Below are 25,865 nucleotides of genomic sequence, written 5' to 3'. Positions count from 1 at the left end.
GTGTATGGGGGCCTTAAGATCTCAGAAAAGACCTAACGACCCGGGGGGCCACGCATCGGATCGTGATCGCATCAAAAGGGCAGCGAAATGGCCCAAAACATGGCCAATTTACATACAATCGGTTGAGATTGTATCTAAATTGACTCGTTTTGGGCAATATCGTCCTGGTGTGTACCCCACATTACACTGCAAGATCTCACTTGTACACAACCCATGGTTGTGTACACATGGAAGCAGAAGCAGTCCTAGTTGTTCAGGGAACGGATAATTCTAGTAACAAATGGAAGCAGAAACAGTCCTAGTGGTTCAAGGGACCAAATACTTTTAGTAACACATGGAAGCAGAAGCAGTCCTAGCGGTTCAGGGAACGGATAATTCTAGTAACACATGGAAGCAGAAGCAGTCCTAGCGGTTCAGGGAACAAATATTTTTGTAACACTTGGAAGCTGAAGCAGTTCTAGCGGTTCAGGAAACAAATTCTTCTATCATACTGTAGGTGCTGATTTATGTTTTTGCTGGTGGGTGCTCAAGCCAAAAATATAGGGGAGTGGCTTCATGGGAAAGGGGCGTGGCCACAAAATAATACTGATTTATATTACGCAGCACAGTTGTCTCCAATATTCAAATTATGGCAACAGTGCCAAATACATAAATGCCCCCACAGTGCCTAATACATAAATGCCCCCACAGTGCCTAAAACATAAATGCCCCCCACAGTGCAGGTACATAAATGCCCACACAGTACCTGTGCCAGTGACGAGGTAGGGGGAGTGCAGTGGGACACGGGCGAGTGGGCCGCTGCTGAGCAGGTGGGTGCTCATCAATTTCCGTGGGTGCTCGGGCCCTCAAGCACCCACAGAATTGGCACCTAAGCTTCTAGTAACACTTGGAAGCAGAAGCAGTCCTAGCGGTTCAGGGAACAAATAATTCTAGTAACACATGGAAGCAGAAACAGTCCTAGTAGTTCAGGGACCGAATACTTCTAATAACACATGGAAGCAGAAACAGTCCTAGCGGTTCAGGGCCCAAAACTTCCAATGACCCATGGAGGAGATGTGCCAGCCGGCTGCCGCATCTGCTACAAGGAGACGAGGAAATCTGCATCCTAAGACAGAAATCTAGTCCCAGTCCCTCCGTAACGATGGCAGAGATACCCCTGTGCTTCAAACAAGCCTAAACAGTATCAGACTGTCAATCTCAGACAGTCCGATGTCATACTGCATCCAAAATTGTACGCAGCTGTATACAGAACATACGCGGCACGAGTCTGACACACAGGGCCTAATTCAGGTTGGCTCGCAAAAGCAAAATCTCTATGCAATGGGCAAAACCATGCTGCACTGCAGGTGAGGCAGATGTAACATGTGCACAGAGCGTTACATTTGGAATTTTGGATGGGGTGTGTTAAAACCAAAATCTAAATTGCAGTGTCAAAATAAAGCAGCCAGTAGTTACCCGGCACAGAAACGATATAACTCACCTAAATCTAACTCTCTCTGCACATGTGACATCTGCCCCACCTGCAGTGCAGCATGTTTTTTTTTTCTATTAAAGAAGTTTACTTTGGCAAACCATCCGGAATCACCCCCACAGTACTGAACCCACACCACACACCCTGGTCTCATACTTAATTACTTTTCTCTTTCAATGGTCCTGGTGACACAGCTCAACACTGGGATGTAGGAGGGTCCGAAGGAGCCAGGCACCTATCCTAAAGCTTTAGAGGGTAGGCTCCTCCCCTACTGCATCCCTGGACTCTTCAGTTCGTGTTAGGTGCCCACTGGAGTGGGTGCTATTCTAAAGGGCTGCAGGAGCAGCCGAAGAATTAGAGTAGTTAGGGGATTTTTATTATTTTATTAACTATTACCCTAGCTAGGTAGGCACAGTGTGAGGATTTTCATAGTGAATCCTCACACTGCTAGCGCAGCAGGAGCTGACAGAAGCGCGTCCTGTCAGCTATCTGTGCACAGGGTAGACGCTGTCTGGTCTCCCTGTGCTGCGCTCATAGCCTCTATTAAGAGGCTGCCTGGGCTCCGGAGCTGCCTGAAACCGGCTCCACAGTTAGGTGGGGATCATGGGGGACAGGCGCTCCGTGATGGCGGCGGCCATTTTATGCGGAGCTTACACGCTGAGCTCCTGACTGAGAGGACAGCAGCGCTGTGACAGGCATGTTCCAAGTGGTCCCCATTTGAGGGGGAGACACTGGAACAAGGAAATCCTACCTAAGGAGCGGCTAGCTGGGGGTGGTTGGCGCCAAAAGGTCACGGACCCCGCAGCAGCAGGGACTTTGGTCTCTTCCTTCACTCTGACTTTGGCGCCTTTCAGAACGCTTGCAGCGGAGCTGAGCTGGCGAATTGATCCTGGCAGAGTGACTTGGATTTCCTGGGCATCGCTTCCCCGCAGAGAAACCTACAGACAGCTAAGTGACTGGGTGCATTGACTTTGTATAAGCGCTTGTACAATTGTTTGCACTGTGTATACTGTTAGATATACAATTATCACTTGCATCATGTCTGAGCATCAGGCTGTGGTTTTGGGGGAGGGAGCCCTCAATGCACTGAGCGCGTGCAATGTTTGCACACAAAAGTTTGTCCCTGAGCAGATGGCCAAGGGGGGCTTATGTATTACTTGCGCTGATGTGAGACCCATGGGCAGCGATCCCCATAGGGCAGAGCATATGGAACCTGCGTGGGCCAGGGCCCTAGGCAGGTCAGTAAACGCTTTGGTGCAGCTTTTGGACAGGCAGAGTGATGGGCTGGTAGAATCACAGAGACCTATGCCATCATCTCAGCAGTCGTCTGGCTCCTTGCCTCTTACCCAGGCAGATCCTGCACTGATTCAGGTGATGCAGGATACTGCAAAAGGGATTAACAGGTTCAGTGAAATGCTGGACAAAATGGATGATGTGGCAGGGACCCCTAGAAGGTCTTATGCTTTAACTACTGTGGTAGATGAAGAGGAAGGAGAGTATAATGACATCCCCTGGGATCAGGGTGATGATTTGGAAGAGAACTCTGCTGCTGGTATAGAGGATCTCATTGTAGCTGTGAAGCAGGCTTTAAAGCTGACTGTGGAGGATAAGACTCCTGTTAAGGGTGTTTTTAAGCGACAGCGGAAGGAGGCTGTTACTTTTCCTTCAGATGAGGGGTTACAGGAATTATTAGAAGGAGCTTGGAAAACTCCTGATAAGAGGCTTCAGATGCCTAAGCGAACCACGGGCGGCAAAAGTACATTCCTGCCGGCCTCCTCAGCAAAGCAGATGTCAAGATTTTCTGCTTTTAAGCCGTCCTTTCGGCCCTCCCCTAGAGGTGGTGCGTCCTTTCGAGGACAGTCTTTCAGGGGAAGGTTTCAGTCCTCTAGAGGCAAGACACAGAAGTCAAAATTTGGCTCTTTTCACAAGAAGCCAGCCACAAAGGGAGAGGATAAACCCTCTGCATGACTGTCAGGGGCTTTGCCCGACAGTGACAAAAGTGGGGGGGCGTCTCACACTCTTCAGGGACGCTTGGACTGCTTTAGGCCAGGATGCCTGGGTGTTAGATATTATAACACAGGGTTACAAAATCCCTTACAGAGGGCCGCCTCCGAAGAGGTTCATCCCCACATCCTTACCAAAGGAGGCACGGCTTCGTACAGCTCTTGTGAGAGCAGCTCACTCCCTTTTGGAGAAAGGGGTGGTTACACCAGTCCCCAGGGCAGAGTGGAAGAAAGGCTTTTACTCCACGCTGTTCCTGGTGCCCAAACCAGACGGGTCTTTCAGACCAATACTAAATTTGAAATCCCTAAATGTTCATTTATGGGTAGACCATTTCAAAATGGAGTCCCTACGGTCAGTACTCCTGAGTCTGGACCAGGGAGAATTTTTGGCGTCCATGGATGTCCAGGACGCATATTTGCACGTTCCTATACACCCGGAGCATCAGACCTTATTGAGGTTTGCCATAGGAGACCTGCATTTACAATTCCGGGCGTTACCCTTTGGGCTAGCAACCGCGCCAAGGGTATTCACAAAGATAATGTCAGTAATGGCGGCGGTGCTGAGGCTCAGGGGAATCACAGTCATACCCTATTTGGACGATCTCCTGTTCAAAGCAGAGTCAGCAGTCTTGCTGCAGAGTCATTTGGCAGAGGCCATCAGTTTTTTGCAGGCTCACGGCTGGATTTTAAATTTGCAAAAATCTCAGTTGGTACCGTCGCAAAGGCTCCAATTCCTGGGAGTCATACTAGACACCCATCTTCATCGGGTATTCCTCACGGAGGTAAAGGCCAGGGATCTGGTCACCCTAGTCCAGGAGATTCTCAGGGCTCAGAGCATTTCAGTATGGAGGTGCCTCAAGCTTCTGGGGAAGATGGTGGCGTCATTCGAGACGCTTCAATTTGCCAGGTTCCACTTTCGGAGGTTCCAATGGAACATCTTGTCAGCCTGGTCAGGAAACACTTTGACCATGAAATCCGAGATGATAGTGCTGTCTTCGGACACCCGAGAATCCTTGAAGTGGTGGACAGAAATAGATTCACTTCAGTGGGGTCGGTCATTACAGACCTGGGACTGGTTGATAGTAACTACCGACGCCAGTCTCAGGGGCTGGGGGGCAGTAGTCCTGGATCTCAGGCTTCAGGGCCTGTGGACGGCAGAGGAATCAGCGTTACCAATCAACATCTTGGAGCTGAGAGCTGTCTGGAAAGTGATTTCCTTGGCGGGAGACAGGTTACAGAACCTCCCTTTGAGGATTCAGACCGACAATGCCACAGCTGTGGCGTATCTGAATCACCAGGGAGGTACACGCAGCAGATTGGCCATGTGGGAGGTGTCCAGAATCTTCCTATGGGCGGAACAGAATGTTCCAGCTGTATCGGCTATATTCATCCCGGGGATAGAGAATATAGAAGCCGACTTCCTGAGCAGGGAGGAGCTCAAGGAAGGGGAATGGAGCTTACACCCTCAGGTGTTTCACCAAATCACTTCGAGGTGGGGAACTCCGGATGTGGACCTGATGGCATCCAGGATCAACCGTCAAGTGCCCAGGTTCTATGCCAGAACAAGGGATCCACTAGCGGAGGCAGTGGATGCCATGACTATTCACTGGCAGGGAGATCTCCTTTATGCATTCCCACCTGTACCAATGTTACCGAGACTTCTAAAGAAAATACAAGGGCAGAAGGTTCCAGTGATCTTAGTGGCCCCAGATTGGCCAAGGAGATCCTGGTACTCGAGGCTTCAGAGGTTGTCTGTGGACTCATGGCGTCTACCTCTGAGACCAGACCTTCTAAGACAAGGCCCATTCAATCACCTGGATTCAGATCGATTGATTTTGACGGCCTGGCTATTGAAACCATCATTTTAAAAAGAAAAGGGTTTTCTGACGCAGTAGTACAGACGATGATAAAGGCCAGAAAAGCTGTATCTTCGGCAAATTATTATAGAGTCTGGAAGACTTACATTCGATGGTGTGAGAGAAGAAAGGCTCATACATCTCATTTTAAGCTATCAAGAATGATGGAATTCTTACAAGATGGTTTTTCATCGGGCCTAAGCCTTCAGTCACTGAAGGTGCAGATCTCGGCCTTGTCCATCTATTTCCAGAAAAAGATAGCCATTTTGCCGGAAATTCAAACTTTTTTACAAGGAGTATCCAGGTTGAAGCCTCCATACAAGCAACCAGTAGCTCCTTGGGATCTATCACTGGTTTTGGAATGCCTTCAAAAGGCACCTTTTGAACCTTTAAGGTCGGCTGACTTTAAGTTTCTTACGTGGAAGCTAGTATTTTTGTTAGCAGTAGCATCTGCTAAAAGAGTTTCAGAGTTGGGAGCTTTATCATGTAAATCTCCCTTCTTAATTTTTCATGATGACAGGGCTGTTTTAAGAACAGTGCCTCAGTTTTTACCGAAGGTGGTATCTACCTTCCATTTAAATCAGGAGATTGTTCTACCTGTGTTTCAACCCCCAGAGGGTTCTAAGAAAAGGGACAAATTGAGAACTTTGGATGTTGTGCGTGCCTTACGCATATATGTGGACAGAGTGAAGAGTGTCAGGAAGACTGACACATTGTTGGTATTGTATGACGTACACAAAATTGGTTGGCCTGCATCTAAGCAGACTATTGCTAGGTGGTTGCGGTCTATGATAGCCTTTGCTTACACCAAAGTGGGTAGACCAGTACCGGCCAAAATAAATGCGCATACCACCAGGTCAGTTGCCACCTCTTGGGCGGTTCGACATGGGGCCACAGCAGAGCAGGTTTGCAGAGCTGCCACTTGGTCATCTGTTCACACATTTGCCAAATTCTATAGATTCCATGAGTTCGCGTCGGAGGACGCATCATTCGGGCGAGCAGTGCTGAGAGCTGCAGACCTGAGCGTACCCTCCCAAAGGACCGGCTCTGGAACGTCCCAGTGTTGAGCTGTGTCACCAGGACCATTGAAAGAGAAAAAGGGATTTTTGTAAGAACTTACCGTTCGAATCCCTTTCTCTGATATGGTCCTGGTGACACAGCGATCCCTCCCTTACGCTCAGTAAGTATGCCAGAATTTCATGATGTTCATGTTAAAATGGTTAAAAGTTAACAGTTTCTGTTATAAAATGTGCAGATAATGTGCAGGTGTTTGTACTGAGTTAATGTATTCCAGTGGCTTTGAAAGTTGAACTGAAGAGTCCAGGGATGCAGTAGGGGAGGAGCCTACCCTCTAAAGCTTTAGGATAGGTGCCTGGCTCCTTCGGACCCTCCTACATCCCAGTGTTGAGCTGTGTCACCAGGACCATATCAGAGAAAGGGATTCGAACGGTAAGTTCTTACAAAAATCCCTTTATTTCTCCAGACTCTCGAGTCAACACTGCTGCCCTGGACCACACTTTGTTAAACCCCCCCCCCATTGACTCTGTAACCAACTTATAAAAAACCCTACAAACCCCCCCCCCCCTTTAAAAAATGACAACTTCTCTATTTTTCTCCTACAATACTCTCTGTGTTGCTTCAGTAATTTCTTAAATGAATCACGGAACTTAAGGAACATTGTGTCGTTATTACATAAGTTTCCCATCTACACTGTAATACGCCTGGACATGCCCTTTCACATATTAAGTGCATCTGGAAGGCGTGAATCCAGAACACTATCTCCACCTCCTACAGGGACGTCTAAAAATAAAGCACTTTTTAAAGTGCAGAGGAATGCTGATTCTGAACGCCCCGCCACCCACCCTGGAAAATACCTCGGAACGTGCCCGCTTTATATCCCCAGTCTCATTTCTATCGCTTCTAGGTCCTTATTCTGGTTCACTCGCAAAGGCAAATTCCTTCTCAAATGGACAAAACCACTGCACTGCAGGGGGTGCAGATGTAACGTGCAGAGAGAATTCGATTCGGGTGGGGTTTTACTTTGGGTTACGGTCACTAGGTCTACAAGCATTGGGACGACAATTATCGACATGTATTACGGTCGACATTCGTTAAGGTCGACATGCAGGAACATCGACATGGGTTAGGTCAACAGGGTCGTTAGGTCGACGTGGGTTTTTTTCACTTTTTTTAAGCCGACATATGCCGACAGGCGGTATTTCATGCCCTACCATCCACTAGGGTATGGTGGCACAGAGAGCCATGCGAGGGGACACGGTGCTACGTTTCAGTGTCCATGTCGTCTGTGTCGAAATTCGGGACAAAAAAATTGCGAAAAACCCCATGTCTACCTAATGCTTGTGTCGACCTAATGACCCTGTCGATCTAACCCATGTTGACCTACAGTCAATTCGACCTTCTTGCATGTCGACCCTAATGCAAGTCGACCTTAATGCATATCGACCAAATGGTGTCAACCTAATGCCTGTCTACCAACATGCTGTCTACCCAATGATCCATACCCTTTACTTCAAAGTGAGATCTATATTGCAGTGTAAAAATAAAGCAGTCTGTATTTACCCTGCACAGAAACAAAATAACTCACCCAAATCTAATTCTCTCTGCACATGTTACATCTGTCCCCCCTCCCCACTGCAGTGCACAATGGTTTTGACCATTTGAGAAGGAATTTGCAAGTGAACCAGAATAAGGGCCTTAGTCTCATGTGAACTTTTCCAGCTTCTCCCCTAGGAGATGATTATTTCCGAAGGCAGGAGAAATTATTGGATGGACAGCGACCATTGAATCCTTTCTCCTGTTAGCGGACGCATGCGAGGGGATTTGGCGGCAGCGTGGGCGTTCAATAGGGCAGTGTTTCAGCGTTCGGTAAGCAGCGTCAGGCCCAAACAGTTTTGATGTTGCCCATAGTAACCAACCAGATTCCATCATTTTCTAGGATGCAATAGAGAAAGGAGAGACAGAATCCGATTGGTTGCTATGGGCAACCTCTTTTCATTTTTAGAAGCTTTACTAAATAGCAGTATTCACTAGTATTCATCTGTAGGAAATTGCGTAATATGATTGCCTTTATAGAAGGGTTTACGCTTGTGGTATGGAGATTATTATTGTTTTACTCTGTCGATGAGGTTCATCGCTTTGCTGAAACTGGTAATAGAACACAGCGTCCACAGCCGTCGGCAGAAGGGCCTGATGTTGTTTACTGACTGACGGTGTTTACTGGTATATGCTGCAGCCTAATAGGACGTCTCGTAGACACTTCTCCAACAATTAGTTCCAGGAAAACAATCACAGTGCGACGCTGCGCCAAACCATCCTGGCTCCCATCGGGTTGACAAATAATTGCTCTTGTACGCCTGTAGAGACAGCCAGAAGATGGGGCTGCACCCAGAGCCGGACTGGTTCATTTGGGGCCAGACGTGTCACGAGCTTGGGAACTTCTGCCAAGTATGTGAAAGCTGAGAGAACGGCAGGCTGGTGTAACACAAACAGCCAGCACCAGAGTGCACAAGGTTTCTATGAGAAGGATGCCCAAAGGCATACCACCCAACTGTCCCCATTATAGCGGAACAGTCCGGCTAATTGGACACAGGCCTGCAAACTCACCCAGGCGGCAGTATCCTGTTGATGGGGGAGGGGATACTTGGGTGTAGGGTGGCCAATCCCAGAGAATTTTTTTTAATCCCAGGAATCAAGATTGAAAAATTCTCAATCCCAGGATTCCCGGGATTCAGCCGCCCTAGTATATCTGAATTAATTTAAATAAATTGACTGCTGCCCCCTCCAAAACAAGACGCTCTACAAGTTTGCTTTCATGGGGCTGGCCAGTGGTGGCAGGCAACATCAGAACCACCCTCACTGCACTCTCCAAATTCCTGCATGTAGCTCTCAGTCCCCCATCCTCCTCACTGCACTCCCCTCATCCCTCCAAATAGCTCAGTCCCCCATCCTTTTCACTGCACTCCCCTCATCCTTCCATGTAGCTCTCAGTCCCCCATCCTTCTAACTGCACTCTCCTCATCCTTCTATGTAGCTCTCAGTCCCCCATCCTTCTCACTGCACTCTCCTCATCCTTCTATGTAGCTCTCAGTCCCCCATCCTACTCACTGCACTCTCCTCATCCATCCATGTAGCTCTCAGACCCCCATCCTACTCACTGCACTCTCCTCATTCTGGCATGTAGCTCTCAGTCCCCCCCATCCTTCTCACTGGACTCCACTCATCCCTCCATGTAGCTCTTAGTCCCCCATCCATCTAACTGCACTCTCCTCATCCCGCCATGAAGCTCTGTCTCCCATCTGCCTCACTGCACTCTCCTTATCACTCCATGTAGCTCTCACTCCCCCATCCTCCTTACTGCACTCTCCTCATTCCTCCATGAAGCTCTTAGTCTCCCATCCTCCTCACTGCAATCTCCTCATTCCTCCCTGTCCTCCTCAGTCTCCCATCCTCCTCACTGCACTCTCCTCATCCCTCCATGTAGCTCTCAGTCTCCCATCCACCTGACTGCACTGTCCTCATACCTCCATGTAGCTCTCAGTCTTCAAACCTCCTCACTGCACTCTCCTCATCCCTCCATGTAGCTCTTAAGTCTCCCGTCCTCACTGCACTCTCCTCATTCCTCCATGTACTCCTCAATCTCCCATCCTCCTCACTACACTCTCCTCATCCCTCCATGTAGCTCTCAGTCTCCCATCCTTCTTACTGAACTCTCCCCATTCATCCATGTAGCTCCCAGTCTCCCATCCTCCTCACTGCACTCTCCCCATACCTCCATGTAGCTCTCAGTTTCCCGTCCTCACTGCACTCTCCTCCTTATCCTTCCATGTAGTTCAGTCTCCTGTCCTCCTCACAGTACTCTCCTCATCCCTCTATGTAGCTTTCAGTCTCCTATCCTCCTCACTGCACTCTCCTCATTCCTCCATGTAGCTCTCAGTCCCCCATCCTCGTCACAGCACTCTCCATATTCCTCCATGTAGCTCTGTCTTCCATCCTCCTTACTGCACTCTCCCAATTCCTCCATGTAGCTCTCAGTCTCCCATCCTCCTCACTGCACTCTCCTCATTCCTCCATGTAGCTCTCAGTCTCCTGTCCTCCTCACTGCACTCTTCCCATTCAATGAAGCGCTCAATCTCCCGTCCTCCTCACTGCACTCTCCCCATCCCTCCATGTAGCTCTCAGTATCCCATCCTCATCACTGCACTCTTCTGATTTCTCCATGTAGCTCTCAGTCTCCTGTCCTCCTCGCTGCACTCTGCACTCCTGTCCTCCCATCTTCCTCACTGCAATCGCCCCATTCCTCCATGTAGCTCTCAGTCCCCCATCCTTCTGACTGCACTCTCCTTATCCCTCTATGTAGCTCTCAGTCTCCCATCCTCCTCACTGTACTCTCCTTATTCCTCTATGTAGCTCTCAGTCTAACATCCTCCTCACTGCAATCTCCCTATTCCTTTATGTACCTCAGTCTACCATCCTCCTCACTGTACTCTTCTCGTCCCTCTATGTAGCTCTGTCTCCATCCTCCTCACTGCAATCTCCCCATTCCTCAATGTAGCTCTCAGTCCCCCATTCTCCTCGCTTCACTCTCCTCATCCCTCTATGTAGCTCTCAGTCTCCCATCCTCCTCACTGCACTCTCCTCATTCCTCCATGTAGCTCTCATACTTCCATCTTCCTCAATGCACTCTCCTCATTCCTCCGTGTAGCTCTGTTTCCCATCCTCCTCACTGCACTCTCCTCATCCCTCCATGTAGCTCTCAGTCTCCTGTCCTCTTCACTGCGCACTCCTCATCCCTCCATGGAGCTCTCAATCTCCCATCCTCCTCACTGCACTCTCCTCATTCCTCCATGTAGCTCTCAGTCTCCCATCCTCCTCACTGCACTCTCCTCATCCCTCCATGTAGCTCTCAGTCTCCCATCCTTCTTACTGCACTCTCCCCATTCCTCCATGTAGCTCCAAGTCTCCCATCCTCCTCACTGCACTCTCCCCATACCTCCATGTAGCTCTCAGTCTCCCATCCTCCTCACTGCACTCTCCCCATCCCTCCATGTAGCTCTCCGTCTCCCGTCCTCACTGCACTCTACTCATTCCACCATGTCCTCCTCAATCTCCCATCCTCCTCACTGCACTCTCCTCATCCCTCCATGTAGCTCTCAGTCTCCAGTCCTCACTGCACTCTCCTTATCCTTCCATGTAGCTCAGTCTCTTGTCCTCCTTACAGCACTCTCCTCATCCCTCTATGTAGCTCTCAATCTCCCATCCTCCTCACTGCACTCTCCTCATTCCTCCATGTAGCTCTCAGTCCCCCATCCTCCACGCAGCACTCTCCTTATTCCTCCATGTAGCTCTGAGTCTCCCATCCTCCACAGTGCACTCCCCCAATTCCTCCATGTAGCTCTCAGTCTCCCATCCTCCTCACTGCACTCTCCTCATTCCTCCATGTAGCTCTCAGTCTCCTGTCCTCCTCGCTGCACTCTTCCCATTCCATGTAGCGCTCAGTCTCCCGTCCTCCTCACTGCACTCTCCCCATCGCTCCATGTAGCTCTCAGTCTCTCATCCTCCTCACTGCACTCTCCTCCTTCCTCTATGTAGCTCTCAGTCTCCCTTCTTCCTCCCTGAAATCTCCCATTCCTCCATGTAGCTCTCAGTCCCCCATCCTCCTCACTGCACTCTCCCCATCCCTCCATGTAGCTCTCAGTATCCCACCCTCCTCACTGCACTCTCCTCATTCCTCTATGTAGCTCAGTCTCCCATCCTTCTCAATGCACTCTCCTCATCCCTCCATGTAGCTCTCAGTCTAACATCCTCCTAACTGCAATCTCCCCATTCCTCCATGTACCCCAGTCTATCATCCTCCTCACGGTACTCTTCTCATCCATCTATGCAGCTCTGTCTGCATTGTCCTCACTGCAATCTCCCCATTCCTCAATGTAGCTCTCAGTCCCCCATTCTCCTCACTACACTCTCCCCATCGCTCCATGTAGCTCTCAGTCTCCCATCCTCCTCACTGCACTCTCCTCATCCCTCCATGTAGCTCTCAGTCTCCGATCCTCCTCACTGCACTCTCCTCATCCCTCCATGTAGCTCTCAGTCTCCCTTCCTCCTCACTGCACTCTCCTCATCCCTCCATGTAGCTCTCAGTCTCCCATCCTCCTGACTGCACTCTCCTCATCCCTCCATGTAGCTCTCAGTCTCCCATCCTCCTCACTGCACTCTCCTCATCCCTCCATGTAGCTCTCAGTCTCCTGTCCTCTTCACTGCACTCTCCTCATCCCTCCATGTAGCTCTCAGTCTCCCATCCTCCTCACTACACTCTTGTCAGAAACCGCGGTGCACGTTCGCATCTGCGCACGCATCCGTGTTCCATACCGACTCGCTAATGTGTCTTGCGGCGCAGGCCCCTGTCCTGTGCCGTCCCCGGTAGTCTCCATGGCACGATCTGAGTGGCATTACCCTGAACTCTTGCCAGATTCCCACGCTGGCGCCGTCATGACACCTGCAATCACATGACTCAAATGCTTTCCCTGTGACCTTGATGCTCTGACCCATGTGACCAAAGGTGTGCACAGTTACTTCCTGGAATCAATTGCTGCTCACAGGCCAGTAGGGGGGATATAGCTGAGGCCTCTGTCCCATTACCCCTGCCTTGAACAACTTGCCTGATCCAGTCCTCAGAGGTCCAAGGCTCCAGGATCCTGTTCAGAGTCCCTGTGCAAAACCCTGTGCAAGCTGCTGCTGATATTAAAGCTCCCTGGCTCTCTTCACCTGCTGGGTTACCTTCCTCACTGTCTACCCTCCAGCTCACAAATGAAGAGGATAGAGCACTACAGCATCCCTCAGCAAAGATTGCTACTGCCCTTAAAGGGCCATACCATCTGCAACTCCCAAGTCGACACCGGTGTCAACTCCGCAGTGCCTTTATTCCCAGTGTCTGTTCCCAAGCCGTCCCAGGGGTCCCTGGTGAAAACCCTCGGTGGTGTTAGACTCCGCGCCTCTGACCAGAGTCTCATCAACTACCCCCACCGAGCGTGCCCGCAGTGTCAGTGTTACTTCTCTGAACTGTTCTTGCCTAAAGCCTCTCGTGTTCCAGTTCCCAGCACCCACTACTGGCCCACTGCTGCCACAGACGGAAACACCAGAGACTCGAGCCGTGACAAGTCCATCACCCTTACTGCACTCTCTCCAGGCCCCCATGATAGTCTCAGTCTCCCATCACCCTTACTGCACTCTCTCCAGGCCCCCATGATAGTCTCAGCCTCCCATCACCCTTACTACTCTCTCCCTAGAACCCCATGATAGTCTCAGTCTCCTATCACCATTGATGCACTCTGTTAAGCCCCCCATCATAGTCTCAGGCTCCCATCACTATTGTAGCACTCTCCCCAGTGCCTCATGATAATCTCAATCTCCCATCACCTTTACTGCACTCTCCCCAGCCCCCATGACAGTCTCAGCCTCCCATCACCATCGCTGCACTCTCCTTATCCCTCGATCTCAGCCTCCCTGATATATAACGGATTCTGCAGTGCGGCACCTGATTTCTTTCCAGACTGCCTTTTGCCGTCTCTCAAGTGCAATATCGCCTATCTCATCTGTTATGTGTTGTTTTAATACAAAACACCTTCAATATGTGTTTCGCCGTTCTACCGCGTGTATCACAATTCAACGATTCAGTGATGTCACCCAATAATTCAGCCCATTAATATGTTACCAGTTTAGGATTACTGAGCTGTGGGTCATCTTGTGATGACTACTGGCTAAATGTGGGTCAGATGGGAATGACTAGCTGAGGGTCACTTTGGGGTAACCTGGCTGGTTACTAGATTTATAGGCCTGTATATTACAAGCATGTAACAGCTAGTCTGTAGCACTATCTGCAGATTAATGCATGGTGTTGCAAGGAGTTAAGTGTGTTTCCCGGGGAGGAGTCATACTGCGCTCTTCTCCAGGTCTCCATGGCAACACAGAAAGGCATCCATTGGGAGGGATATGGCTGAGCGCCAGAATGAGAGCTACCCAGAATCCTTTGCTGGATGTTTGCCCAAGCAACAGCAAAACAGTGTGAATAGAATTGTGTCTATTTATCTAGCTTAAGCGTACACACTCCGGATTCCAAGAACCCCGATTCCTGGCATCTTACTAATAATTGCACATAGGGAAAATTAAATGAACAGTAGCAGCTGTATAATGTCCTGTGTGAGCTACCCTATCATCCGGGGGAAACATGCACCAATATACACACTGTGACTACATCACCAAACATGTACAACTGCAGTCGCTGCCAATGCCCCTCCCCGCGTGACAGTGCCAGTTTCTCTACTCGGAAAGCAAAAACCGTCAGCCTCTCTGTTCAATGCACAGTGGCAGTACCAGCCTTTGATCTCAATGGTAGCAGTTTGTGAGCTTTTCCTCTCCCAGAATGCAGCAACGCTGGCATCACCACTCACAGTATACTGGCAGTGCCAGTCTCACCTCTTTTAGCATAACAGCTGTACAGAGGCTAGCAGCCTCTCCTATTACAGCAATAATAATAATAGCCTCACCTCTACCAGGGTAGATGCTGTACCAACCTCTCCGCTGCTGGCCTGTCCCCTACAATATCAAATGTCTCAGCCTGTTTCCAACAAAGTGGCAGCGCTAGTCTCCCTATTCATGGATACTATGTTGCCAGCCTCTCCTATTTTAGCATTAGTGATACAAGCCTCTCCAGCATAGAGGTGCCAGCATATTATTAGTGCCAGCCTCTCCACTTTTAGCATACTAGTGGTGCCAGCCTCCTCTACAAGCATAATAGTGGTGCCACCTCTCTACCCTAGCAAACTAGTGAAACCAACCACTACTCTCCCAGTATACCAGTGGTGACAGCCTATCCTTTTCTAGCATAGTAGTGGTGCCAGCCACTCCCTTCCAGCATACTACTGGAACCAGCTTCTCTCCTCCCAGCATTATTATTGGTGACAGTCTCACCACTCCCAAAATACTAATGGAGCCAGCCTCTCTCTTTCCAGAATACTAATAGGGCCAGTTTCAACATTCACAGCATACTAGTGGTGCCACCCTCTCCTAGGGATAGCCACTAAACATCAATTTTTAAAGCCATTGATGTTCTATGCCAGTGATGGCTAACTTTGACACTCCACCTGTTGTTGAACTATACATCCCAGCATGCCCTGCTACAGTTTTACTATTTGGCCATGCTGAAACTGATGCAGGGCATGCTGGGATTTGTAGTTCAACAACAGCTGGAGTGTCAATGTTAGCCATCACTGTTCTATGCAGACTGTTACCATCGAAAGTGAGAGCAGATGGCACAGAACCACCCATTATTTTTTTTTTTACAAAGTGGTGCGGGCCTCCCCTCTCCCAACACACTGGTGGTGTGGGCCTCCCCTCTTCCAGCACAGTGGTGGTGCCGGCCTCCCCTCTCCCAACACACTGGTGGTGCGGGCCTCCCCTCTCCCAACACACTGGTGGTGCGGGCCTCCCCTCTCCCAGCACAGTGGTGGTGCTGGCCTCCCCTCTCCCAGCACACTAGTGGTGTCGGCCTCCCCTCTTCCAGCACACTGGTGGTGACGGCCTCCCCTCTCCCAGCACACTGGTGGTGCCGGCCTCCCCTCTCCCAGCACACTAGTGGTGCTGGCCTCCTCTCTACCAGCACACTAGTGGTGCCGGCCTCCCCTCTCCCAGCACACTAGCGGTGCCAGCCTCCCCTATCCCAGAACACTAGTGGTGCCAGCCTCCATTCTCCCAGGACGCTAGTGATGTCGGCCTCCCCTCTGCCAGCACACTAGTGGTGCGAGCCTTCTCTCTCCCAGCACACTAGTGGTGCCGGCATTCCCTCTCCCAGCACACTAGCGGTGCCAGCCTCCATTCCCTCAGGACGCTAGTGGTGCTGGCCTCCCCTCTGCCAGCACACTAGTGGTGCCAGCCTCCCCTCACCCAATACACTAGTGGTGCCAGCCTCCATTATCCCATGATACAAGTAATGATGCCAGTCAATGCTACGCTCGGCACACTACATGTTGGCTTAAATTTTTTTGAAAAACCCCATGTCGCTCTAACACATGTCAAACTAATGACCCTGTCGACCATCATGCCAATGACCGTATCCCGTAAGCACGGGGAGACTATACCAACTCTGCACTGTTAGGGCCATGGTGGGAATCACACCCATGACCTCAGTGCTGTGAGTCAGTCATGCTAACCATTACACTGTATTTATTTATTTATTCATTAACAGTTTGTTATATAGCGCGCACACATATTCCACAGCGCTTTACAGAGAATATTTGAACATTCACATAATGCTTCAGTGGAGCTTACAATCTATATTCCCTACCACATGTACACGCACACACACATCCATACTAGGGTTAATTTGTTAGGAGCCACTTAACCTACCAGTATATTTTCGGTTTGTGGGAGGAAACTGGAGTACCCGGAGTTAACCCACGCAAGTACGTGGGAGAATATACAAACTCCACACAGTTAGGGCCATGGTGGGAATCGAACCTATGAACTCAGTGCTGTGAGCCAGTAAAGCTATACATTACACCATCCATACTGTATCCTGACAGGCGATGTTACTTACTCATTATTGCCTATGAGCTGTGTATGTGTACACAGTTGTGAATGAGCTTGCAGTGATTCTGATCTGGGCTGCAGGTTTATTTTGTGATGGACAGCAATTCCACAGCCTAGAAAATAACGACTGCAACTCTGAATCAGGCACATAGTTAATAAAAGGGTGAGGACCAGCATTCTTGCAGAGCAATAATTGGTGCCAGCCCAAAATACTCTAGGCGGATCTGATGTAATATAATGCTGGGTAGAGCTGAGCTTTCCCTGCAGTGAGCATGTTTTGACCTGCACAGGAAGCAATGCTGTATGTATTCACTGACAGATCTGATATGATTATGCTGGGACTTATAGTGTCGCCCCAACCCCCTCCCTTCTTGTGTAACAACACACACGTCTGCCTCATGTCAGTCACACACCACGTGCTATTGCTGCTGCGGGGAATCACGTGCTCCTGGCACGGCACACGTGTCCACCCGGGGCCCGCAGACGGGGCGGGTATGGCGCATGCGCGTGCTAATTCCAGCGACGCAACAACATGTTTGTGAGCGGCGGTGACGTCACGGCCAGGTGGCATTCCTCGGCTGGTGGGGGCGAGGCGTCATCACGGAGGCCGGCGGCAGCGCGCACGTACGCATGCGCGGAATCCCAGCCCTGCGCGGTCCCGGCATTGCGCGCTCCAGGCGGGCTGCGGCTTGCAGAGAAGCTGAGAGAGAGGAGAGAAGCAACGCACGGAGCGGACGACAGACAGCCGCCAGTCCCGGAGCAGCTCCAGCGTTCTGCACACGGCTCCTGGAGACACACTCCCCGCGGGGGCCCCCGCCTGTGCAGCATGTCGGCGGCACAGGTGTCCTCGTCACGCCGGCAGTCCTGCTACCTGTGTGACCTGCCACGCATGCCATGGGCCATGATCTGGGACTTCACTGAGCCAGTCTGCCGTGGCTGTGTCAACTATGAGGGTGCAGACCGGATAGAGTTTGTGATCGACACAGCGCGTCAGCTGAAACGTAGCCATGGCTTCCAGGATGGACGCTCTCCGGGGCCACAGGGGCCCGGTTCTGGTGGGGCGGCTAAACAGCACCCAGCCGTGCAGGCGGCCCTGACTGCCAAGGACACAGCGCAGCTCAACCACTTGGATGGAGCCTCGAAGGCGGCGGCGTCCGGTTTGGAGAGGTACGGACTGGCCACGGACCGTGGCCGCTTTGAGTACACGTTAGCCGCCGCTCGGCTTCCCAATGGCCTTAACGGTTTTCCCAAACAAGGCGAGGATGGGCCCCCAGAACTGAATCGACAGAGCCCAAATTCCCGGGGTCGCACAGGACATGGGTTAATCCCACAGTTGGCACCTGGGCAGCTGAGTGTTCCCCCAAATCTGCTCCCTCAGACCTTGCTTAATGGCCCACCAACAGCCTCTTCATCTGGTGCCCAACATGTACTTGGAAGAGGTCCTGCTGGCTCTAGTGGTCTCAGTGTCCCCCAACCACCTACAGCAACCTCTTCTGGTGACCCCAAGCGTCCAGGTTCTGTGTCCAGCACTGACCAAGAGCGGGAGTTAAAGGAAAAGCAGCGGAATAGCGAGGCTTTGTCCGAACTTACAGAGAGCCTACGCAGCCGGGCAGAGGAGTGGGCAGGGAAGCCCAAGACTGTGCGGGATGCTTTGCTCACCCTTTCCGCATGTACACCTTTTGATGTTCGTTTCAAAAAAGACCACGCTTTGCTGGGACGAGTTTTTGCCTTTGACGCTACATCCAAGCCAGGCTTGCTGGACTATGAACTAAAACTGTTTGTGGAGTATCCTAGCGGCTCACTTAATGTGTTCAGTTCAGCTTCTGGTGTAGCCAAGCAGATGTACCAGGACTGCATGAAGGACTTTGGCCGTGGCCTATCATCTGGCTTTAAGTACCTGGAATATGAAAGGAAGCATGGCTCTGGAGATTGGCGTTTGCTTGGAGACTTGCTACCCGAGTCCGTACGCTTCTTTAAAGAAATGGTTGGAGCGGACATGCTACCACAGCCCTACCTTGACCCTGGCTGTCCCATGCTGCCGAGTGCTCTGGTGAACCTTCCTCGGGCCCTTGCGGCAGCTGCTGCGGCTGCTTCCTCTTCCGCTGGTGGAAGCAGTCAGAGTAGGGGTGCAGCGAGGAAACGCAAGGCCTCACCTGAACCAGATTCTGCCGAGGGACAGATGTGGATCACTGGGCAACCAGACGGTATAAAACAGTTGAGCTTAGCTGCTGGAGGGACTCCGTCCTCTTCCTCTTCGGCAGCATCTTATGGCGGCCCTGCTCCACCACCTCCACCGCCGCCACTTGGCCCTGGGCACCTTCAACGAACCACACCACCTGAGAGTGCCCCACCAAGTGGCCCCTCACCAATGGCAGCACTGCAGTCAGTTACAGACACTTTGGGCACCGCTCATTCCCCCAAGGATGGACAAGCAGGTGGGGTACCTCCGGTGCACTCCACCACCTCATCTGCTCGCAGAAACAGCAGCAGCCCGGTGTCGCCGGCATCGAGGCGCCTGAATTCTCGCAATGGTGGGGGCTCAGCGGAACTCAGCCTTCAAGTGGCACCTGCTGGGGGGGCACCTCATCCGGGAATGGACCAAGTGCACCCCCAGAACATTCCTGACTCGCCCATGGCCAACAGTGGTCCTCTTTGCTGCACCATTTGCCATGAGCGTCTGGAGGACACACACTTTGTACAGTGCCCATCTGTACCCAGCCACAAGTTCTGTTTTCCCTGCTCCCGGGAAAGCATCAAAGCCCAGGGAGCAACGGGTGAGGTTTACTGCCCAAGTGGAGAGAAGTGCCCCCTGGTCGGATCCAATGTTCCTTGGGCTTTCATGCAGGGGGAAATTGCCACAATCCTTGCAGGGGATGTAAAGGTGAAAAAGGAGAGAGACCCATAATTGGAGTGGATTTGACTTGTATGTACAGCACCTCATCTATAACCTGCAGACCAAGGACAGGCTCCAGGATGTGGTGACGAGGAAACTGGACATCGTATATCTAATTCGGTTTATCCCACTCCCCTGGGTCGGCCTGTGAACATAAACGAGGCGGTGATTTTCCCAGATGTGACTAATCAGTCACCAGGTTTGGGGGCCATTTGGGATTTGCAACCGTGAAATCGAACAGCTTGTACTATAAATCTTTTTTGAGGAAAAATGTGCCGGAGTTTTATTATGATGAAATAAAATAACACAAAAAAAAAAAAAAATGTGGACAAGACTTGGGAGACCCGGCGCATATACATCCCGGGATCGGAGGACGGAGGCTGTATAAAGCGTTTGCAGACCCTGAGCTTGACTGTTGGGCTGGATGTTCATAAAAACTTAGTCTTATGTACAGATCTTATTTTTGTGGTGTTTCAGGAGTTTGAGACACTTGTTATGTAAACTTCATTTGAAGGGTGACACAAATCATATTTGGGTGTTGTGGGATATTATCTGTCCTATTCCCCCCCCCCCCCCCCTCCTCTTTTCCCCATTTTTACTCCCCACCCTCCCTCCATTTTTCCAGCTTCTGTGGCAAGTGTGTCCACTCTGTGTTGGTCCTAGCACTTAGCGATGATACCGCTGGCGTGTTTTGTGATGTGCGCACTCCTCCGGTCCCAGGGGTGGACGGTGAATCTATTAAATCTTTAAAACAAAACCTATCCCCGTTTTTCCTTTGAGGTGGGTGTGACCTGACACATCACACAATGTTATTTCTTCCCCGCTCCCCATTATGATGAGGTGTTTTTTTTTTTCCCACTGATACTACGGGGAGGGTGTATAATCCAGTGTAATTATCCGTTTGCAGGTTGCTGCAGGTCTACACAATGCAATTTTAATTGGTTTAACCGGGCAAGCGCCGGCAGTAAATGCTGTCTCTTGGCCAGTAAAGGGTTACGTGTTTGTATGTGTGTGTGTGTATATGTATATGTATGCACACACACAAACATATACGTATATAAGTATATATATATATTCTTTTTGCACGGATGCTTTTAAGCAGTAGAGCAAATTGCTATCTGTACATTTAGGGTGGGAATTTTTTTTTGTTTTTGTCCAGAATACATTTCTGTAGTAAACAGACCACTGTTATGTGCCTTCCAGCTGATTACATTGTAATAAATCTGATTCATATTACTGCCTTTGGAAAGTTCCTGTTTTATGATTTTGATTACACAGAAATGATACATAGACAATTCTATTCCACCTGATACATTTTAGCATTGTATTCGCATCTGCAGCAAATGCAGAAGACTTTGCTGGCGTCGGTCGCGTTTCCTGTGTGGACCTTGAATGTGTCATAGGCGTGCGTGTTGTATGTTGTGCACATTTGTGTCCGCAGTGTGACCCCTCCCTGGCTGTTCGTGTTCTCCCAGCACACGTGTGGCTCCGGTACATTCCCGTGTACACTGTGGTGGGGTTGCTGTAGTAATAACGGAGGCTGAATTCTTGCAGCAGACGCTGATCAAGCATTTTCTGGGTCTCTTATTAGGTTCCCCCATCCCCCACCAGCTGAGTGTAACCCTTTCCTATGCTGCTAGCATCCGTGTCTCCCCAGCCTTCGGCGCGCATATATATATATATTAGTGTAATGTTTGTATACAGTGCATGCAGGTAATCCTGTTGAGTCATTGGTGGAGGAGGGTAAACAAGCTTTCACCAGGCATTTAATGTCAGAAATGGTCACCTTGGAAATTAATTGGGGAATGAAGGTCATGAAGGGTGTTAGTGATGTGAATGGTGGCGACAGGTTTAGAAATGGCTGTGCACTGATCAGTTTGGGGTGTCCTGGTCTGTAGCCAATGCTGTAAGGACTTGTGTGTGTTTGGGGGGGGGGGGGGTGCAGCTGCTGGCTGTTGCTTGGAATGCGGCTAAGGTGGTGTGTGCTCTCAGCTGCAGTGCTGGATGGGGGAGGGGCAGGTGTGGAGGTGTACTGGACAATGCCTTGTATGAAATGGGGTAATAAGCTACATCCGCTGTAATATTGGGGTTACCACTGTAATGAGCAGTCTACGCAGATATATGTAGGGTTATGAACAATCTCTGTCTCTGCTGTAACATGATATAGGTAATATGGGGAGTAGTCAGCACTGTGTGCTGTGATTTGGGGATACAGGGTACACGGTGAGATGTAATCTGGGGGATACTGTTGGTAATCAGCAGTTTACGATGTAAGAAGAGAGATACAGGGTGAAATCAGTATTGTGTGATGTAATATGAGGGGTGAAATGGTGTAACCAACAGTCTGGGCTGTAATGTGGCTGCAGGGTATAATATGGAGGATACTGTATTTAATATTAAGGGTGCTATAGGGTGTAATCATCTGTAATATGGGGGCTGCAGGATGTAATATGAGGATACCAGCTGTAATCAGATGTGTGTGCTGTAATATGGAGGATACAGGGTGTAATCAGTAATATGAGGGGTACTGTAGGGTGTAATCAGCTCTGTGTGTGCTGTAATATGGGGCTGCAGGGTGTAATACGGCGGATTCCGGGTTTAATCAGTAATATGAGCGTGCTATAGGGTGTGTGCTGTAATATGGGGTAGAACACCCTGTACTGAGCAGTCTGCTGTAATATGGTAGCACAGTAACCTAGATTGTGATGTCTGGTAACCACTTGGCCCATCTGGTCTGCCCATGTACACACTTACATGCACACTTACACACTATTTTTGTTGTGAGCCAATTAACCTACAGTACTAGTGTATCTTTGAATTGTAAAAAATACAAAATAACCACGGGGAAAATCTACAAACTCCACACAGTTAGGATTGTGATCTGAATCAAATCTGTGACCTCAGTGCTGTGAGGCAGTAATTCTAACCATTACCCCTATAGTATGTGGTATTATCAGCAGTCTCGGGCTGTAATATGAGGAGTGCTACAGCTGTGTGCTGCAATATGGGGGCACATGGTATAATGAGCAGCTTGTGGTGTAATCAGCAGACAGGGCTGTAATATGAAGGGTGCTACAGGGATGTAATAAGCAGTCTGATGCAAAACATGGTAAAGTTTTAATGAGCAGACTGTGGTGTAATATGCGATAAATGGGGTGTGATGAGCAGCCTGGGGTGTAATATGGGGTGTGATGAGCAGCCTGGAGTGTAATATGGGGGGATACAGCATGTAATGAGCAGCCTGTGGTGTAATATGGGGTGCAATGAGCAGCCTGTGGTGTAATATGGGGTGCAATGAGCAGCCTGTGGTGTAATTTGGGGTGTAATGAGCAGCCTGTGGTGTAATATGGGAGACATGGGGTGTAATATGGGTTGTAATGAGCAGCCTGTGGTGTAATATGGGAGACATGGGGTGTAATGAGCAGCCTGTGTTGTAATATGGGAGACATGGGGTGTAATGAGCAGCCTGTGTTGTAATATGGGGGGATTTGGGGTGTACTGAGTAGCCTGTGGTGTAATATGAGAGCTTTGGAGTGTTCTATGGCAAAAGGGGGGGGGGGGCGAGGGGTGTTTAGGGTGTAATGAACATTACAGAGTTGCGTTATGATGGCGGATTGTATATTTTCACACTGCGCGTTCCCCGGAGCAGCGTGCACATAACTACAGGCGATGCAGCAGTAACCTGGGTGTGTAGTAACCTGACACTTGCATTTGGGTAACTCGCATTCGTGGGACAGTGGACCACGCACAAAGCAGCACATGTTTTCAGACCTCTTTAAACAACGCATCTGTTTCCATGCAGACAAAATGGGAGTAGGGAGATTTGCCTGACTTATTTCTGTATTTACAGTTTCTTATACAGCGCAACAGATTCTGTTTTGCGCTTTACAATAGTAGACAGTGATGAAGCAAACTAGGTAACAACAGACAGACTTGGAGGTAGGAGGGCCCTGCTGCAAGCTTCCAATCCGTTCACATCCGCATCCAAGCCCCCAATATTAGGACACCCCCAATCATTATATGTACATACATAGTATGTATTACCGATCAGGTAATGTTTCCAGACTGCGCTGTTAGAAGCGGCTAAGCAGCAATTGTAGCCATATCCCATGTATGCTCCACTGTATACAGTTTCCATTGTGTTACACGCGTTTCACAAGTCTACTACAAGTGGGTGGGACTAGAAGCAGCCTATAGCAATTGTTGAATTAAAGCTGACGGGTAACGGCTAACTCTGAGAAAGCAGAAGTGTGGGCGAGCATTACAGCGGGCACTGGGTCTGTCCACGCTCACTGAGCACATTTCATGTATCGTAATCATAACAGGAAGAAAAAAGTGAAATGTGCCTTTGTATGATGAAATTGTGTCTTTCATTTTTACTGCGTGTGTCACTGGCTGTGTGTCTGCGGTGGGGGGAGTGCACTGTTCTGTTACAGGTAGACAACACCCACATTGGCAGTGCAGAAACCTGAGGGATTTTTAAATAGGGGGTGGCATGGGTGGAGGAGCAAACCTGTGCACCTAGCCTGAGATAAGGTATTGTGCAATTAGAGGAACCTATTCTGGAATATAACTACTTCCGCATGCCAGCAACATGATTTATGCAACACTGATCTGTCTACGCTACAGTTGGAACAGTTAAAGGGAGGAGAGGAGGGAGCTCCTAAGGACTAGCCTGATATATGCATCTTCATATTAGCAGCAAGATCTCAGCATGTTTTCGGGATTCCTAGAACTGGATCCACCCAGATGAGCAGGACTGGAACAACCTGCCGCCATCATCAGTAGCTGGCTGCCAGTACCCACTAGCCAATAGGAATATTTCACTGCTAGCGCCTTACCTGCTGCCAACTCCCCATTCGCGCATCTGCTGCAGTAGGAGAAATGTTAGTTTGCAAGCGAGGTTAACGATGAGTTCTTTATTAAAAATGCAAAGGTAGGGGGTGCACTGTTCTCATAAATACCTGGGCTTAACTATTTACGGTACTTATGTAATATCTGGGCTCCCGTTTTTCTTATGAGACCGCGTCCCCTCGCGGGGCTCACCACGCTTCGGGCTCGCTGCGCTCGCCACACTATATAAAATCAACTCCATGCGTAGTTTGATAGTAGGGGTATGAAAAAATGGGGTGCATTTAACATGGGAGCCCAGATAATACATAAGTACCCTATTTACGATCTGTAATACACAGGATATAATGTAAATGTATTGGCATACATTTGTGTATCTGTTCTGAATGTGTATGGGTATTAGGGATGGCCATTGACCATCGATGATTCAAAATATTTTTTTGATCGATGTTGTATACTTTTGCCATCCATGGGGGAGAACCAGATGGTTTCCCTACATCGATGGCACAGAAAAATCTAGTTTTATGTTTTTTTTGTTTTTAATTTCTGGGACACGGAGCATAGCTCTGCAGCAGACACCTGTGTAGCCCCGCCCCTATGTTTTGATTGGCCCACTGTCCAATCAGTCGAAAAAATGGATGACCATTGAGAGGTAAAAACAATGATGGTCCTGCATTGCATAGTTTAACACGGTCGATGGCTAGTTGCACTATTGACATCGATGGCAATTGCAAAGATGGCCATCCCTAATGGGTATACCACTGGAAAGATTGAATTGAGCAACAATTTCAGGCATGAAGGAGATGATGATATGGGAAACTGCATCCGGCAATTGCTAATGAACAGCTGCTTGTTTGCAGGGCCTGCCTTGCATGTGTTCTCACTGCGTACTGTGAATACTAGAGCACTCAACTACAGGGTACTGAAGAGCTGAATGAATTCTGAACACATCTATACTTAAATCAAGAGAGGCATAACTGGGTTGTAGGGGGATACATACTGTATGGATTACCATCTGTTATAATACAGACGCTAACATCCAGACAGGGGTCATATAAGAATAAGTGTCAGGATTCTGGTAACGGTCAGTAGTTGGGATTATTATTGTTATTATGATACTTTATTATAAGACGCCGTACATAGGGCACACATAAGAACAATACAGGGTACACAGAGCTTGACATTACCTT

The 25,865-nt window shown here is 49.6% G+C and overlaps 2 protein-coding genes across 3 annotated transcripts in view; one reads left to right on the top strand and one right to left on the bottom strand.

Moving 5' to 3' along the window:
• Positions 1-25,865, bottom strand: part of ANGEL1 (angel homolog 1) — a 105,372-nt gene that overhangs the window by 36,294 nt on the left and 43,213 nt on the right. The gene's annotated exons all lie outside the window — the stretch shown is intronic.
• IRF2BPL (interferon regulatory factor 2 binding protein like) lies at positions 17,536-21,060 on the top strand. Its single transcript, XM_083167634.1, has one exon. The coding sequence runs from the start codon at positions 17,758-17,760 to the stop codon at positions 19,834-19,836; it is 2,079 nt and encodes a 692-aa protein (XP_083023760.1). The 5' UTR covers positions 17,536-17,757; the 3' UTR covers positions 19,837-21,060.

This window comes from Crinia signifera, chromosome 12 (genome assembly GCF_055691185.1).
Source record: "Crinia signifera chromosome 12, ASM5569118v1, whole genome shotgun sequence".
NCBI lineage: Eukaryota > Metazoa > Chordata > Amphibia > Anura > Myobatrachidae > Crinia > Crinia signifera.
The sequence above is the reverse complement of the archived record's forward strand: the minus strand, read 5'-3'. Positions and strand labels throughout refer to the sequence as shown.

Coding starts and splice junctions, on each gene's coding strand:
- IRF2BPL (XM_083167634.1), top strand. CDS start 17,758: ATGTCGGCGGCACAGGTGTCCTCGTCACGCCGGCAGTCCTGCTACCTG.